The sequence below is a fragment of the Mirounga angustirostris genome, unplaced genomic scaffold (genome assembly GCF_029215605.1).
Source record: "Mirounga angustirostris isolate CCGP_5_RB_7025 unplaced genomic scaffold, mMirAng1.0.hap1 SCAF_1, whole genome shotgun sequence".
NCBI lineage: Eukaryota > Metazoa > Chordata > Mammalia > Carnivora > Phocidae > Mirounga > Mirounga angustirostris.
In genome coordinates, this window is record NW_026991709.1 from 666,009 (window position 1) to 679,264 (window position 13,256).

At 64.4% G+C, this 13,256-nt stretch overlaps 1 protein-coding gene across 4 annotated transcripts in view; it reads right to left on the minus strand.

Annotated features, from left to right (window-relative positions):
- Nucleotides 1–13,256, minus strand: part of COL6A2 (collagen type VI alpha 2 chain) — a 32,731-nt gene that overhangs the window by 1,932 nt on the left and 17,543 nt on the right. For 2 of the 4 annotated variants that reach the window (XM_064577713.1, XM_045902320.3), the window contains exons 5-28: nucleotides 12,963–13,028; nucleotides 12,189–12,242; nucleotides 12,062–12,106; nucleotides 11,743–11,769; nucleotides 11,499–11,525; nucleotides 11,372–11,416; nucleotides 10,865–10,918; nucleotides 10,429–10,491; nucleotides 9,870–9,932; nucleotides 9,573–9,662; nucleotides 8,973–9,035; nucleotides 8,149–8,211; nucleotides 7,933–7,995; nucleotides 7,508–7,570; nucleotides 7,162–7,212; nucleotides 6,782–6,817; nucleotides 6,428–6,490; nucleotides 6,266–6,328; nucleotides 6,082–6,117; nucleotides 5,857–5,902; nucleotides 5,495–5,647; nucleotides 4,834–5,286; nucleotides 4,660–4,698; nucleotides 514–1,689 (exon numbers count right to left, since the gene is read on the minus strand). In XM_064577713.1, coding sequence (XP_064433783.1) covers nucleotides 1,394–1,689; nucleotides 4,660–4,698; nucleotides 4,834–5,286; nucleotides 5,495–5,647; nucleotides 5,857–5,902; nucleotides 6,082–6,117; nucleotides 6,266–6,328; nucleotides 6,428–6,490; nucleotides 6,782–6,817; nucleotides 7,162–7,212; nucleotides 7,508–7,570; nucleotides 7,933–7,995; nucleotides 8,149–8,211; nucleotides 8,973–9,035; nucleotides 9,573–9,662; nucleotides 9,870–9,932; nucleotides 10,429–10,491; nucleotides 10,865–10,918; nucleotides 11,372–11,416; nucleotides 11,499–11,525; nucleotides 11,743–11,769; nucleotides 12,062–12,106; nucleotides 12,189–12,242; nucleotides 12,963–13,028 — 2,022 coding nt within the window. In that variant the 3' untranslated portion in view covers nucleotides 514–1,393. Of the gene's footprint in view, nucleotides 1–513; nucleotides 1,690–4,659; nucleotides 4,699–4,833; nucleotides 5,287–5,494; nucleotides 5,648–5,856; nucleotides 5,903–6,081; nucleotides 6,118–6,265; nucleotides 6,329–6,427; nucleotides 6,491–6,781; nucleotides 6,818–7,161; nucleotides 7,213–7,507; nucleotides 7,571–7,932; nucleotides 7,996–8,148; nucleotides 8,212–8,972; nucleotides 9,036–9,572; nucleotides 9,663–9,869; nucleotides 9,933–10,428; nucleotides 10,492–10,864; nucleotides 10,919–11,371; nucleotides 11,417–11,498; nucleotides 11,526–11,742; nucleotides 11,770–12,061; nucleotides 12,107–12,188; nucleotides 12,243–12,962; nucleotides 13,029–13,256 lie in introns of those variants that run through there. The other 2 variants (XM_064577704.1, XM_045902318.3) reach the window with 1 other exon arrangement.

Sequence of the window (13,256 nt, forward strand, 5' to 3'; positions counted from 1 at the left end):
AGAGCCCTGCTCCCATCTGGGTGGGCACCAGCCCTGGGCTTGCCGGACAGCATTGGGGGCGAGGCTGCGGCCAAGGCTGAGGCCAAGCCTCTGGGGGATGTGGGCACCCCAGCACAGGCCGAAAACCCACTCTTTGCATATGTGGGACATGGTCCACCCTCCGCAGACACACAGCCAGGCCCCTCTGCCGTGGCCTTGCTGGAGACTTCACCTCAACCACAGCTGGGGCTGGGGGAGGACAGAGCTGGTCCTCCTGCTTGCATCCAGTTTCTCAGCCCTGCGAGCCCCACTCTGGGATGTGGGTCCAGGCATGCTGACCCCTGGGGCCAGGAGTGCGGGGATCCCATCAAGGAGGAGGTCCTGACTCCTGGCACCGATGGGCAGGGCCTCAGCCCAGGTCCCAGCCTTGGGGCAGTCCTGCAGGCAGCATCCCCCAGCTACACAGGTGCCCGCTCCAGACAGTCCCCAGCCACGGCATGTCACCCCAGCACATCACGTGACCACAGCAATGCGTTCACACTCTTTTTCAGCTTTTATAGAATGTTTAAGATGTGCTCACAGCACCTGAAGGTCGCTCCCTGGGTGTGTCGCCTCGCGGTGTGGGCGCCAGGCTACCCGCAGATGGAACAGCTATTTCTGGCAGGCAGGATTTTTTTTTTTTTTTTGGAGCTTATATTAATGATGTAGCTTATTTTGGTGGCTGTGCAGATGAAAAGCAGCTTCTGCTTTAAATCCACGTGGCCAGAACTTGCTGAAAAGGTCTAGCAAGCAGTCTGGGTGCCCCTGTGCTCCCAAGTCACCACCAGCAGAGACACAGGTGGGGGGGCGGCTGGCTTGGGGGGCAGTTTTCCTCAATGCACCAACCAGGGAGGCCGAGAAAAATGCATAAGGGGTGGCAGGAGGCACGGAGGCTGCAGGGGAATCGAGGGATTATGAGGCTTTGCTCTTCTCTCTTTTCTGGCCAAGTAATGTCTCCCCCAAAGATGCCCATGTCCTAGTCCTGGAGACTGTGAATATGACCTTATGTGCAAAAAAGATTGCATGTGGAATTAAATTATGAGCTTGGGACTACTCTGGATTCTCCAGTGGGCCCCAAGTGCCACCACAAGGTCCTTATAAGAGGAAGGCAGGGGGGTCAGTCTCCAAAAAGTATGGGCTACGTGACCACAGAGGCAGAGACAGGGGCTGGAGGAGACAAGAAGGGTCCTCCCTGAGCCCCCGGAGAAAGCGTGGCTCTGCCACACCTGGATCTTGGGTTTTCGGCCTCCAGACTGAGAGAGGATAGATTTCTGTTGTTTTAAGCCCCTTCTTGTGCGGTAGGCTGCCCCAGGGAGCTAAGAGGGCTGGGTGGGGGCAGCTCTGGCCAGCCCTGCATGCGGGCAGCCTCTGTGGCTTAGCAGAGCGCCAGCACGGTCTCAGGGTCCCCCACGATGTCCCTGTGCACCAGCTTAAATGTGTCAATGAACAGTTCCATCCAGTCCTGCCGCTCGCCTCCCGTGGCGAATTTGGCTCGCTCGGCGGTGTAGACCATCACGGCCACCAGCCTGGAGTAGGCGGCCGGGTCCTGCGTGAACTCCGTGGCGTTTAGCAACTGTTGGATCAGGGGGATGGTCCTGGGGAAGGAGGCATCCGGGCCCTCTTCCGTGCGGAGGAAGGTGACCGGGGGCTCGCCGCCAGGCCGCGGTCCATCTGCAGGGGCATCCAGAGAAGGCTTTAAGGGACTAAGTTGGCGTGAGTGGGCCTCCAGCCGCCCTCCTGGGCTGAGTGTACTGAGAGCCGAGGGCCTCTCTCCTCCGGGATGACTTAGGACCAAAGCGAGGAATGGGTGTTAGGCTCAGCAAGGGGGTTGGATGAGGAGGCTGGGGGGGGGCTACAGCGCCCCCATGTCAGCACGCGGGTGCCTGAGCTCATAGCAGCTTGGGGAGCCAGCAGCAAAGCACGTTGCTGAGGAGACGGGGAGTAGAAGCACCTTTGGGGTCCCCACAAGACTCTTGGCACAAATGGTGGCACTGAGACTTGACCAGTCTCGGGGGCGGCTTCTAGCCACTCAAGGCTGTGTCCCTGGACCCCCCTCAGAACAGCTTCCAGAAAGCTTGCAATTCTAAATCCTCTGCACTTCGAGATGCCCATCGCCCACCGCCCAGAACTGTCCCCTCGAGGACCCGGGAGCGGCCGGGCCGCATACACTCAGGGCTCCGCTCTCCCTCCCGGCCCCCCTGGGAGGTCAGGGCCCGACCCCGTGGGCGCCTTGCTCCGAGTGCATCACGGCCTCTGTCCTAGGGGTCCGGGAGTTTCTTTCTCCTCCGGGAGGTGCCAGGTAGCCAACCCAGGTGACCTGGTCACACGGGCCCCCCACCCCGGCACACACAGCGCCCTCTGAGCCTCTCCTCTGCACACCCGGCCCCGGAGAGTCTCCAGCGTCTGTCCCAGGGAAGCAGGGCTCGGGTCATGCTGGGGCCCCTCCCTCCTGCGGCAGCTCTCCAGAACCAGCTGTCTTTGCCGCCTCAGCCCCTGGCCAGCTCTGTTGCTCCCGGAAACCCTCATGGCTCTGACCCAATCGAGCAAGCTGCCCCCTGGCCGGGTCCAAGCCTAGGAAGGTGGGCCTCTGGGTGGACGGGGCCATATGGCCCACAAGGTCAGTGTCATGTCCCAGCCAGCAGCATCCACCCAGCCCCCTGTCTGCGGCCTCGAAATGCTGAACAGCACACCCACCCCCTGGTGTGCCAGGTTTGTAAGATCTCATCCCCCAGAGACCTCTGCTTTCTTCCTCTCTGGTCACAACGTCTACGACACTTGGAAATTTTCATCACTTTAAAGGATAAGCTTGTGAGTTCAGCAGAGAAGATAACTGGGAGGAGGAGAAGAAGGGCCTCCTAGGGGGCCACGCCCTCCCACTGTTGGGTCTTGGAGGCTCAGGGGAAGCAAGGTCACCATCCCACCAACAGCAAAACCACACGGAGACATCACAAGAAAGGGAGCTGTGGCCGGATAGCCCTCATGAACACAGATGCAGACGTCCTCAGCAGAATATTAGCAAACCAAACCTAACACACATAAAACGATTTATACACGGCAACCAAAGGGGGTTAATCCCGGGCCGGCAAGGTTGGCTCACCATCTAAAAATCAACGTCATCCATCGCATCAACACGGCAAAGAAGGAAAACTGCCGAAGCAGCCTGCGACAAAGCCCCACACTCACTCAGGATGAAGTCCTCAGTAACTAGGAGCAGAGGGGACCATCTCAACTTGACAAGGCGCATCGGTAAAAAGAACCTCGGCTCACTTCGAACTCAGTGGTGAGAAACTGGAAGCTTCCCTGCCAAGATCGGGGCGAGGATGCCGGGTCCCTACTGGGCCCGGACACCAGGGCTCGGGGTCTGGAGTCTGCCCTCGAGGGGCCAACCTGACTGTGGGGCCCACTGCAGGATGACTGGGGGACCCTGCGGGACAAGCAGAGGTACAGCCCGTGGGGTGCTTGGCCGCTCCAGGTGGCCTCTGGCAGAGACCGCACTGGCCCAGCTCTGAGGCTGGCACCTGGGGTTTGGGCAGCTCTGGGCACTGTGTACAGCTGTCCCCAGTGGACTCGAGGGACCCCAGGCCCCCAGAGGTCCCCAGAGTGAAGCCCAGAGCTCACAGGCAGCCACACAGTGGTACACAGCGTACCACTGTGATGACCTCTTTCTGGGAAGCTCTCTGCCTGACCCAGCTCAACACAGTTCCTTCCCTCGGGCCGCCTCTGTGCCTTCGGACCTGCCCAGCGGGCCCACCTGACGCCCCATGAGGAGTACGCACGCAAGCCCAGGAAATGCTGACTTCGCCCGGCAGAGCAGGGGGTGGACGCGGGCCCCGCGTTTCTTATCTGTGTCCTCTGTGGGATCTGCCAGCACAGCCCAGCCTGCCCGCTTCGGCGGCCCCCGCCACACCAGCTCCTGAGAGGGTACGGGCCTGCTGCCCACGTCCCAGCCGGAGGGCCTGGTGCTGGTTCCGGGCCCCCGGCTGGCGGGGAGGTGCACCAAGGGGACGTCTCGGCTCCCGGCTCACCCAGGCACTTCTGCGGGCGTCCTGCCCCTTCCCTGGCCCTGCAAGCCCCCTGGGACAGCTTCTGCATGTCCCCAGCACTGCAGCCGTGTCAGGCAAGGGGCCTGGGCCCCCCGACCCAAGCCGGTGTCCGCTTCCTGAAGCAGGAGCTCAGGGCCGTCGGGGGGAGGGGGACAGCGCATCAGCCTGAGGCTGTGTGGCCACTGCTGCTCGCACCTCCTGGGCGGTTGAAATCGGCCACTTTGTTTACTGCGTCTGGGGCTCCTGCCTGTGGGGGCTGAGACGGTTCTGGGGTGTCTGTCCCTCCGGGGGCAGTGGTGGTGGTGGGGGACCACAAGATGCTGAGGCTGTGAGCCTGCATTTCAGACCAGGGCCCGCCAGAAACATGCAGGCCTGGACGGGAGCCCCCCCCCAACGAGTGTGCGAGCTGGGTGGGCGGGCTGAAGGGCTCAAGACGTCAAACCTCACCCCCAGCCCCCTCTCAGACGTGCCAGGGTCCTGGGGCTGAGTCACCCATCTGAAGGTTTCTTGCCAGGGAGGGCTCCCGCAGCAGCCCCTCCTCCCCAGCCCTGGGCCGCTTGTGAGTCTGGGGTGGGGGGCTCGGCAGCACCCGAGTTACCTGTTTGGCAGGGAAGGTCCGGGCACACGATCTGAGGGTCTAGGAGCAAGGAAAGAGGCCAGGCGTCCCAGTCAGTGGCCACCGGCCGGGCCCTTGGAAGTCCCGGCCACTTCCGCCCCGCCGCACGTCCTCCTTCCCCTGGCACGGACCCGGGCTGGGCAGGCCGCCGCTCACCTGGGCACAGGACGTCCTCCATGTCGTCGATGAACTTCTCGGCCACCAGATCAGAGAAGAGGGTCATGTTTCGCACCTGCTGCGGCTTGTCGCATGCGATGGAGTAGAGGTTCTCGCTCTCGTGCCCCTCGTGGAACATGTCCCCAATGCCGATGGCTGTCACCGTGACATCGTGGTTGCACAGCGCCCGCAGGTTGAGGTCGTCGTCCCGGGGGTCGTGGCGGCCGTCCGTGATGACCACCGCAAACACGCGGGTCTTCTGGCGCCGGCTCTCCTTGATGAGCTGGTTGTAGGCGAACTTGAGGGCTGAGGGCGTCCAGGTGCCGCCGGCGATCCACTCCAGGTTCTTGACGGCCTCCTTGAAGCTGGATAGCGAGTCGATGCGCTCATCGTCCAGCTGGATGGCCTCAAAGGTGCCCTCGTGGCTGTACTGCACCACACCCACGCGGGTCCCTGCGGTGGCCGGGCCGGGTGTTAGTGCCGCCCGCTGCCCCACTCTGCACGGCCCGCCCCCCTCGAGCGGGGCCTCAGCGGCTCTGGGCAAAGCTGACGCCATCCCCTGGATGTCTGTCTGTCCACCGCCTCCCGCCCGCCCGGCCTCCCTCCCTGCCGGTGCGTGGGGCCTCCCAGCTCCCCTCGCCCCACGGCAGGCACGGCTGACCCGTCTCTGACTTGGGGTCCTTGGCAATGGCCCCCAGCCTGTTGACCACGTTGATGACGAAGTTCTTCTCCAGGGTGAAGTTGGTGTAGCCAATGCTCTCGGAGCTGTCGATGACGAACACCACGTCCAGGGCCCCGCACCGCTTCTCACAGTCTGCCGGGAGGGGCAGGGTCAGCGGCGGGGGGGGGGTGGTCAGGTGGCTGTGTTCACTGACCCCGGGCCCTGGGACACAGGCCCGAGGCCCACAGCCAGGTGCACGAGCGGGAGGGCGTGACCCAGGCGGATGACCCTGACCCCCGGACCAGAGCCCTCCAAGGACACTAGGGTCCTAGCTCCTCCGCCACGTGGGGGCCGAGACTCACCGCAACACCCGCACGTCTCCCTCACGTAGGTCATGACATCGCACTCCTGCAACATAGGGGCGTCAGTCCCGGCCCGAGAAAGCGAGTTCCTTGGAGGGGCCGAGAAGGGGCTCCTGGGAAGTCTTCAAGCAAGCTCCTGCTGACCTCTGGCCTCACCCCTGCTGCCCTTACTTTCCCATTTTAGGAGGGAGGGGAACGCGGATTCCATCCCTGCCTGACACTTACCGTGAGGCCGGGGTCTCCAGGGGGGCCGGGCTCTCCCTGGAGGAGGAAGGGTGACAGTGGGAAGTGGCCTGGGTCTGGGCTGAGGCTGGGCAGCCCCCCACACCCTGTGCACTGGCATGACCCTGAGGTTCGGGGTGGCCCAGGGCTGTGACCTGAGGGCTGGAGGCACCAGCAGCTGACCTACCTCGGGTCCTGGGGATCCTCTCGGCCCCCGAGGGCCGGGCTCACCAGGGGGACCGGGATCTGCCTGAGGAGCGAGAAGGGCAAGTGGGCGGTGCCTTCAACCTTGGGTGTGTGCCCCCTCCCCCCCCGCGGCTCCCCTGTGCCCCCGGCCCGGGGTACTCACAGGCTCGCCCTTCTCGCCTTTCCTCCCGGGCTCTCCTTTGGGACCAAAGTCACCTCTGCCCCCCTGAGACACAGAACACGTCAGCCCGGGGTGGGGAGCTCGGCATGGCCCCCCTCCCCCAGCCAAGACCTCCGGGGGGTCTGCCATGGGAACGGGCGTGCTCTTGTCAGAATGGCCTGTGCCTGGCGGTTGGGTGGGTTACAGGCCGCGTTTCGGGAGAGGCGGGGTTTTCGGCTCGAGAGTGGCGAGCGCGCTCAGAGCGCAGCACAGGAAGCTCGCTGGGGCCGAGTGTGAGCTGAGGGGCGTGCAGGCCGCCCCGCGGTGGGTGCGGAGGAGGCCCGTATACATACGTACCTCAGGGCCGGGTGGGCCAGCCTCGCCTTTCTCTCCCTGGGAAGCAAGCACAGGTCACCGTAACTCAGCACAGAACCCGAAGGGCTGTCCCTGGGGCGGGAGGCTGGCTCTCCTGGGGACCCCGAGATCTCTGGAAGCCCCCTCCTGCCCCCTTAGGGTGGCCTCAGTTACACAATCTGTGTGAAGCCGTGAGCGCCATGGGTGAAGGCTACACCACCTGCCCTGTGTCTGGGACAATAGGATCCTGGGGGTCTCTGCCACAGACGAGTGACCCCCAGGCCCACTCACCCTCGCCTCGACCCCCAGGAGGGAGGCCCTCGCAGGAACTAGTGGGAAGCTTCAGGGCCTCCCAGGGCCCCCCGGCCCCTGCCAGGACTTACGGGTGTTCCTCGGGGTCCTGGGTAGCTAAATCCAGGCCTGCCGGGGTCTCCCTGTGGGAAAGGAGGCTGGTCAGCGAGGGTCCAGTGGGAAAGGAAGAGGCTGAGCTGGCATTCGGCTGAGGATGAGGACGGACGGGGCTGGGCTGTTGGTCTGGGGGGCTGTGTGTGCAGTCCCAGCCTCGGGACGTGCTCCCCCCGAGGGAGACACAGGAGGGGCTGCCCGGCCCCCGCAGGTCCCCCACGCCAAAGGGGCTGGCCCGGCATGCTCCTGGCAGCCTTGCTCGGGAGCTGAGAAGGGGCTCAGCCTCCCTGCGGCCAGTCTTGCCCAGCGGGGTAGGGGATGTACCTTGGGACCAGGCTGTCCTGACTCTCCACGGGGACCAGCGTCACCGGGGTCTCCCCGAGATCCCTGAGGGCAGAGAGAACATGGAGTCGGCACAGGTAAGGACTGACCACGTCCAGCAACACTACCCTTCTCCCCTGCTGCCCTATGGGGACCGGGCAGCCGGGGTTCACTTCTTTCAGGTGCCCCATCTTGGCTCCCAGGCCCCGCACCCTGCCTCCCCCTCGCTGCCACCTGCCTGATATAGCTGGACCCCTCAGGGCAGGACGACCGTGGGAGGTACGGTCCCCCCCATGCTTCTGCCCAAGCGTGTCATGGGGACCATGTCCTGAGAACAGGAGACCCAAGCAGCACTATGTGAGATTGAAGGGCAGCGAGGGGCCCGAGCCCCAGAGCCACGGGGCCCTCCCAGGTGTCCTGCTACTGACCTTATTCCCGGGCTCGCCCAGAGCCCCCTGAGGGCCTCTGGGTCCAGGCAAGCCTCGGTCTCCCTGGAAAGAAAGGACATCCCTCTGTCAATCACTGCCAATTATGCGGGAATGGGGGGGTGCCCCTGCTGGGTGGGTGGGGGCAGGGGGTCCCAGTTACCCCCCACAACCGGGGAGCTGGGTGCCTGCCCCAGGAGGACGAGTGGCCTCACTTACCTTGGCTCCTTTGTTGCCAACCTCCCCAGCCAGACCCCGGGGACCCTCAGGGCCAGGGTCTCCCTGTGAGCAGAGAAGACGAGTCAGTCTTGGGCATGTGGAGGGAGTGGAGGGGAGGGGATCATTTAACTCCCTAGAGAGGGTGATACTGGAACTCAGCCCTGCCCACTGAGTCTCATGCCCCAGGAAAGGGACTGCCACCCATTTCCCGGAGGGGAAGCCCCTCCTTCAAGCCCTTGACCCACATCTTGCAGGGAACTGTCAGTCCTCTGATTTGCCGCAAAGACGTCCTGAGTCAGCTACAGGTCTGGTGTGTCTACAGTGGGAAGCTGCTGGGTGGAGCTGTGCATGGCACTCATGAAGCGGGCCTTACCCTGCCCCTGCCCCTCGGCAGGGAGCGTGGACGGGGGTCACCTGTCTGCCTCCTGCTTTCTGAGAACCCACAGGGGGTGCCTCTGCTCCCGCAGGCGGCTGGGTACCAGGGGTCACTTTTTTTTTTTTTAAGATTTTTATTTATTTGAGCGAGAGCAAGAGTGAGAGAGAGCACAAGCAAGCGGAGGGGCAGAGGGAGAAGCAGACTTCCCACTGAGCAGGGAACCTGGCGTGGGGCTCTACCCCTGGACCCTGGGATCATGACCTGAGCGGAAGGCAGACGCTTCACCAACTCAGCCACCCAGGTGCCCCTGGGGTCACTTTTGTTTTCCTGGGTGGACCGTGGTGGGGGGATTGTTGCTTGTCCCTTGTCCCAGGGCCCTGTCGACCCCTTGGTGAGACCCTGGTGCAGAAGCAGCCATGGCCAACGGCTCTCCCTCTCAGCCACTCACCTTCTCACCCTTGGGGCCGTTGCTGCCTGGGCTGCCCTTGGCTCCTGGGTCCCCCCTGCGCCCCTGCAGAGAACAGGTATGTAGGTGCGGGGCCTGATGGTGGGCCCATGTGGGGACCCCCTGCTCTGCTCTCCTCACTCGGGCTTTGGGGGAGGGGCCTGGTCCTCTGTCGGGTAAGACTAGTTGCAGTCAAGGATTTGGGAGATGAGGGGCTCCGGTCAGCGTGTAAGACCGGGTCAATTAGGAGTTTTAGTTGATGTGACTGGGGCCCAGCTTGGACCGGCTCTCAGCATGGTCACTCGGTCCACTTCCAGGCCAGGCCTCGGGATATTTCCCCTTTGACGTCCAGCCCTGCCATGAGCCACAAGGGGACAGGTGACGTGGGGACACGAAGTAGTTCCCAGGCAGGGTTGCAGCCGAGCCCGGCCCTGGCCAGCAGGGGTTCTGCCCTACCCTGAATGCTTCACCGGTGGTGCCAGAGCAGGGTCTGCAGGAGGGGCGAGGCAGGCAGGCCGGGGCCGGAGGGGACAGCCCACCCTGGCCAGCAGCCACTGAGCTCTGGGCCCCAGGCGCCAGCAGCGGGACAGAGCATGAACTCACAGGCTCGCCTTTGGGTCCTCGGGGCCCAGGTCCACCCTTGGCTCCTTTCACACCGGGACTTCCCGGGGATCCGTCGTTGCCTTGGTAACCCTGCAGAGAAGAGCCACGTCGGCCCCACAGGGGAGGGCCCTGCGGAGCGCCTTCGCCCCCAGCCCGGCCACCGCTGGGTGGGAGCAGATCTGCCTCAGGTCGCCCAGCAGCAGGGCCGGAGGGCCTGGCGAGGGTGCCCACGCCCCTTACTGCCCCTCCCCCGTCTGGGTCAGCGGGCACGGCTGGTGTGTGGCCGGGGGCACTTGCCTTGCTTCCTTTGGCCCCGCTGTCTCCTGGGGGTCCTCTGCGTCCTGGGCGACCAGCATCTCCCTGGAAAGGTTGGAGAAATCAGGCTTGTGTCCCTGAGACGTTGGCAACAGGCCCGTGCGGCTGCACAGGTCAATCTGTCCCATAGGTGCCCCGTCCGAGGGGGCTGCCTTCTTGGGAAGGGCGGCCATGCCTGCTCCTCCAGAGGCCCGGGCAGCCAGGACCGTGGATGCAGAACAGCCAGGGCACCCGAGAGCTTGGCAAAGGGGCCTGCGAGGCCTGGGTGGACGGTGGCTTGGCTGCTGGGGCCACTCAGGCACTGCAGAGCCCCTGACCGGACACATAGTCCTGAGCTAGCCACACACTGGCCTTTCCGGGCAAGGCACCCCACGCCCCCGGGCGTGAGCGCCACGACCCCTCAGGCAGGGCACTCCTAGGCCTCCTACCCCGAGCGCCAGTTTGCCGGGCTTCTTGGCCAGGCTGCCCCCTGCACAGCCCCCTCCCCCCCAGAGGCCTGGCCCTGCCCTCAAAGGCCCATCACCTTGGCCAGGCAGCCTACCTTGATGCCCTGGTCCCCTTGCTCCCCAGGGTTGCCGGCTTCCCCTGCGTATCCATCGGGGCCCTGCAAGACAGGGTGACAGGGCCGTGCTGGGCTTTCCCCAGGAGTCCAGATGAGCAGAAGCCTCATCTGGACTGAGGCTCCGCCTGGGTCTGGGCTTCCAGAACCCACCGTCAGGACTCCCAGGGGCACTGCCCCCGACCTGCCCCAGAAGCCCCCGAGAGTATTTCCTCATCGTGAGACCACAGCTCTGGCTGAACCCTGGGTGGGGGTCAGGGAGGGCAGGGAGAGGCTGAAGGAAGGGTCCACTCCAAGTGACTCCCAGCTTCCTTGCTGCAGCTCGAGGGGCTGGCCGCCACTCTGCCCCCCCCCCGCCACGACCCTGTGTCCCCCGGAGCTGGGGTTGAACCCGAGGAGGAGCACCAGCTAGCCTTACCCGACTCCCTGGGTCTCCCTTGCAGCCCGGAGGCCCGATGCGCCCCAGCTTGCCCTGGAGGAGAAGAGGGGGGCAGAGGGTGGGTCAGGGTCGTGCACCAATGATGGGCGAATATGCAGGGCAGTCCCCTCCGCTTCACACCCAGCGGGCACCCAGCTGTGTGTTTCAGGGCCTGGACAGTATGGCGGCCTCTCTGTGGGTGGCAGGGAGTCCTTGGGATGCAGCTGCAGCATGCGGGTGGCCTGCCAGTCAGGCCAGGCTGGGGAATTCCTGCGAGCTCGTCCTCAGAAGCAAATGTCCACTCTGGCTCTTGCCATGCTCTTATTTGTCCTGCGTCCCTGGCTAGGTGCCAGTGGGGGCCGTCCAGCCACAGGCTGTGGGCAGGGGCCAGGGGGGCCCAGGGACCCCAGGTTAGGACCCAAGGGTCTCGGGGAGGCTCTGCTCACTCCTACGTCAGAAATGCTGACGTGCACCCGGCCCGGGGAGGGGGCCCGAGACGCACTCTACCTTCTGTCCATCGGTCCCGTTCTTGCCGGCCAGGCCAGGGGCCCCCTGGAGGGAGAGGTGTAATCGTCAACCCATGGAGCAGCAGGAAGGTGGGTGCCCTGCCCGCCGGCCCACACGGCCCGCTTACCTTCCGGCCCTCAGCTCCAAATTCACCCTGTGCAGGAGGAAAGCGAGGCCGGTTAGCTCGGCGTCCCAGACACCACTGCCTCAGGGCCCAGGTCTGCCTCGGGCCGAGCAAGAGGCCAGAAGGACCCCAGAGAGGGCCGCCCCCCCGCAGGACGCCTGCGCCCCAATCAGGGCCACGGACTCGCTGACGGACGCAGACTGGGGGCTGGTGCCGAGCTGGCGCCATGGCCACGTCACAGTCTCACCTTCTCTCCTTTGAAACCAGGAACACCCTGAGGTTGGAAGGAAGGAAGAGCAGCGTTACTGCGATGCCCACCGGCTCGGGGGACAGCAGGGCTGGTGGCCAGCCTCCGGGGAGAGGCATGACCAGGACTCGGCGGGGGGCTCGGTTCAGGGACAGCATTCAGGATATTGAGGCTCTTGGCTTCTCGCGTTGGGGGTGAAGGGGGCGGGCGGGCCGGAGACACCCTGACCCTGTGGGCCAGCCCCACCTGGCCCAGGCAGCCCTTGGCTTGTCCCCCGCACCCCCCTCAGCCACGGGGGGCAGGGCTGGCAGTGACTTGCCTTGGGTCCTGGGAATCCAATGGGGCCTTCGATGCCTGGGTCTCCCTGTGGAAGAACGAAGAGCCGCGGCTGAACCCCAGTCCTGGGGACTCGGGGCCAATGGGGCAGGGGTGCAGAGGGCACTCACCTGTCGTCCCTTCTGCCCGGGCTCTCCTGGCTCGCCCATGTTGCCCTTGGCGCCCTAAACGCAGATCATGGAAAAAGGGGTAAACTAAGGCAGGAAGCAGGCAGGCGGGCAGAGGCTTCTGAACTGGTGTGTGTCCTGCTTTGGGGGCTCCTCCATGGCCCCTCAGATGCTGCCGTGGGCGCCCCTCCCCCCATGGGAGGGCCACTGCAGCGAAGCTGCCTCCGTGGGCACCTCCACGCCTGGGCCGTGGCAGGTGGCAGAGCCACAGAGGACTGGGCGCGCAGCAGCATCCGGCTGGTGACCCGGCGGGTGGGCGTCTACAGTCCCACTGGTCTAGACGGCTCCTTCCAGATTTAGAAAGAGGGAACAGGAAGCTGCGTAGGGATAACCTCCAGACGGGCTCGTCTTCCCAGAGGTCCCTTCCCTCCTCTGCCTTCACGTTCGGCCTCTGACCAGAACTACTGGTCGGTCAGGCACCCTGGTAGTGAGTTTGTAAGAAGTGGGTGCTCCTGATGGATTAGCAGACGCCTGTTTCAGGTTTCCTGCACGAGCTTCCTTGCTTTACCAGGGCGCTGCAATGGGCAAAGCTAATAATAAAAAAGCACCCCTGCTTTTCTCAAAATGCCATTTAGGAGGGAGATAAAAACTGAATTTTAGTTCATCCAGGATCAGAAGGACTGAGGTCATTCCAGGGGCACGTGGCCCCACGTCTGGAGCTGAAGAGAGGTTGGGGCTTCCTGGCAACTGACCCCGTGGGCAGTCTGGGCGGCTTACCTTCTGTCCGCGGTAGCCCTTGGGGCCGGGGGGCCCGGGGATCTCCAGACAGCTCACCTTGTAGCACTGAAATGAGAAGCAAGTGGTGTAGAGGAAGTGGGCGCGAAGAGCCCCAGGTGGGGGGCCGAGGACCCCTGGGCGGTGGGCCATCGGGAGCACGGGGCTGGATGGAGGAGCAGACTTGGGAGGTGCCCAGGAGGCCCCCGAGCCCTCAGGCACTCTGGCCGAGTCTGGGAGAACCAAGGTTACACAATGGCCGAATGCAGGAAGGATGGAAGAGCCCTCGGCCAGGCC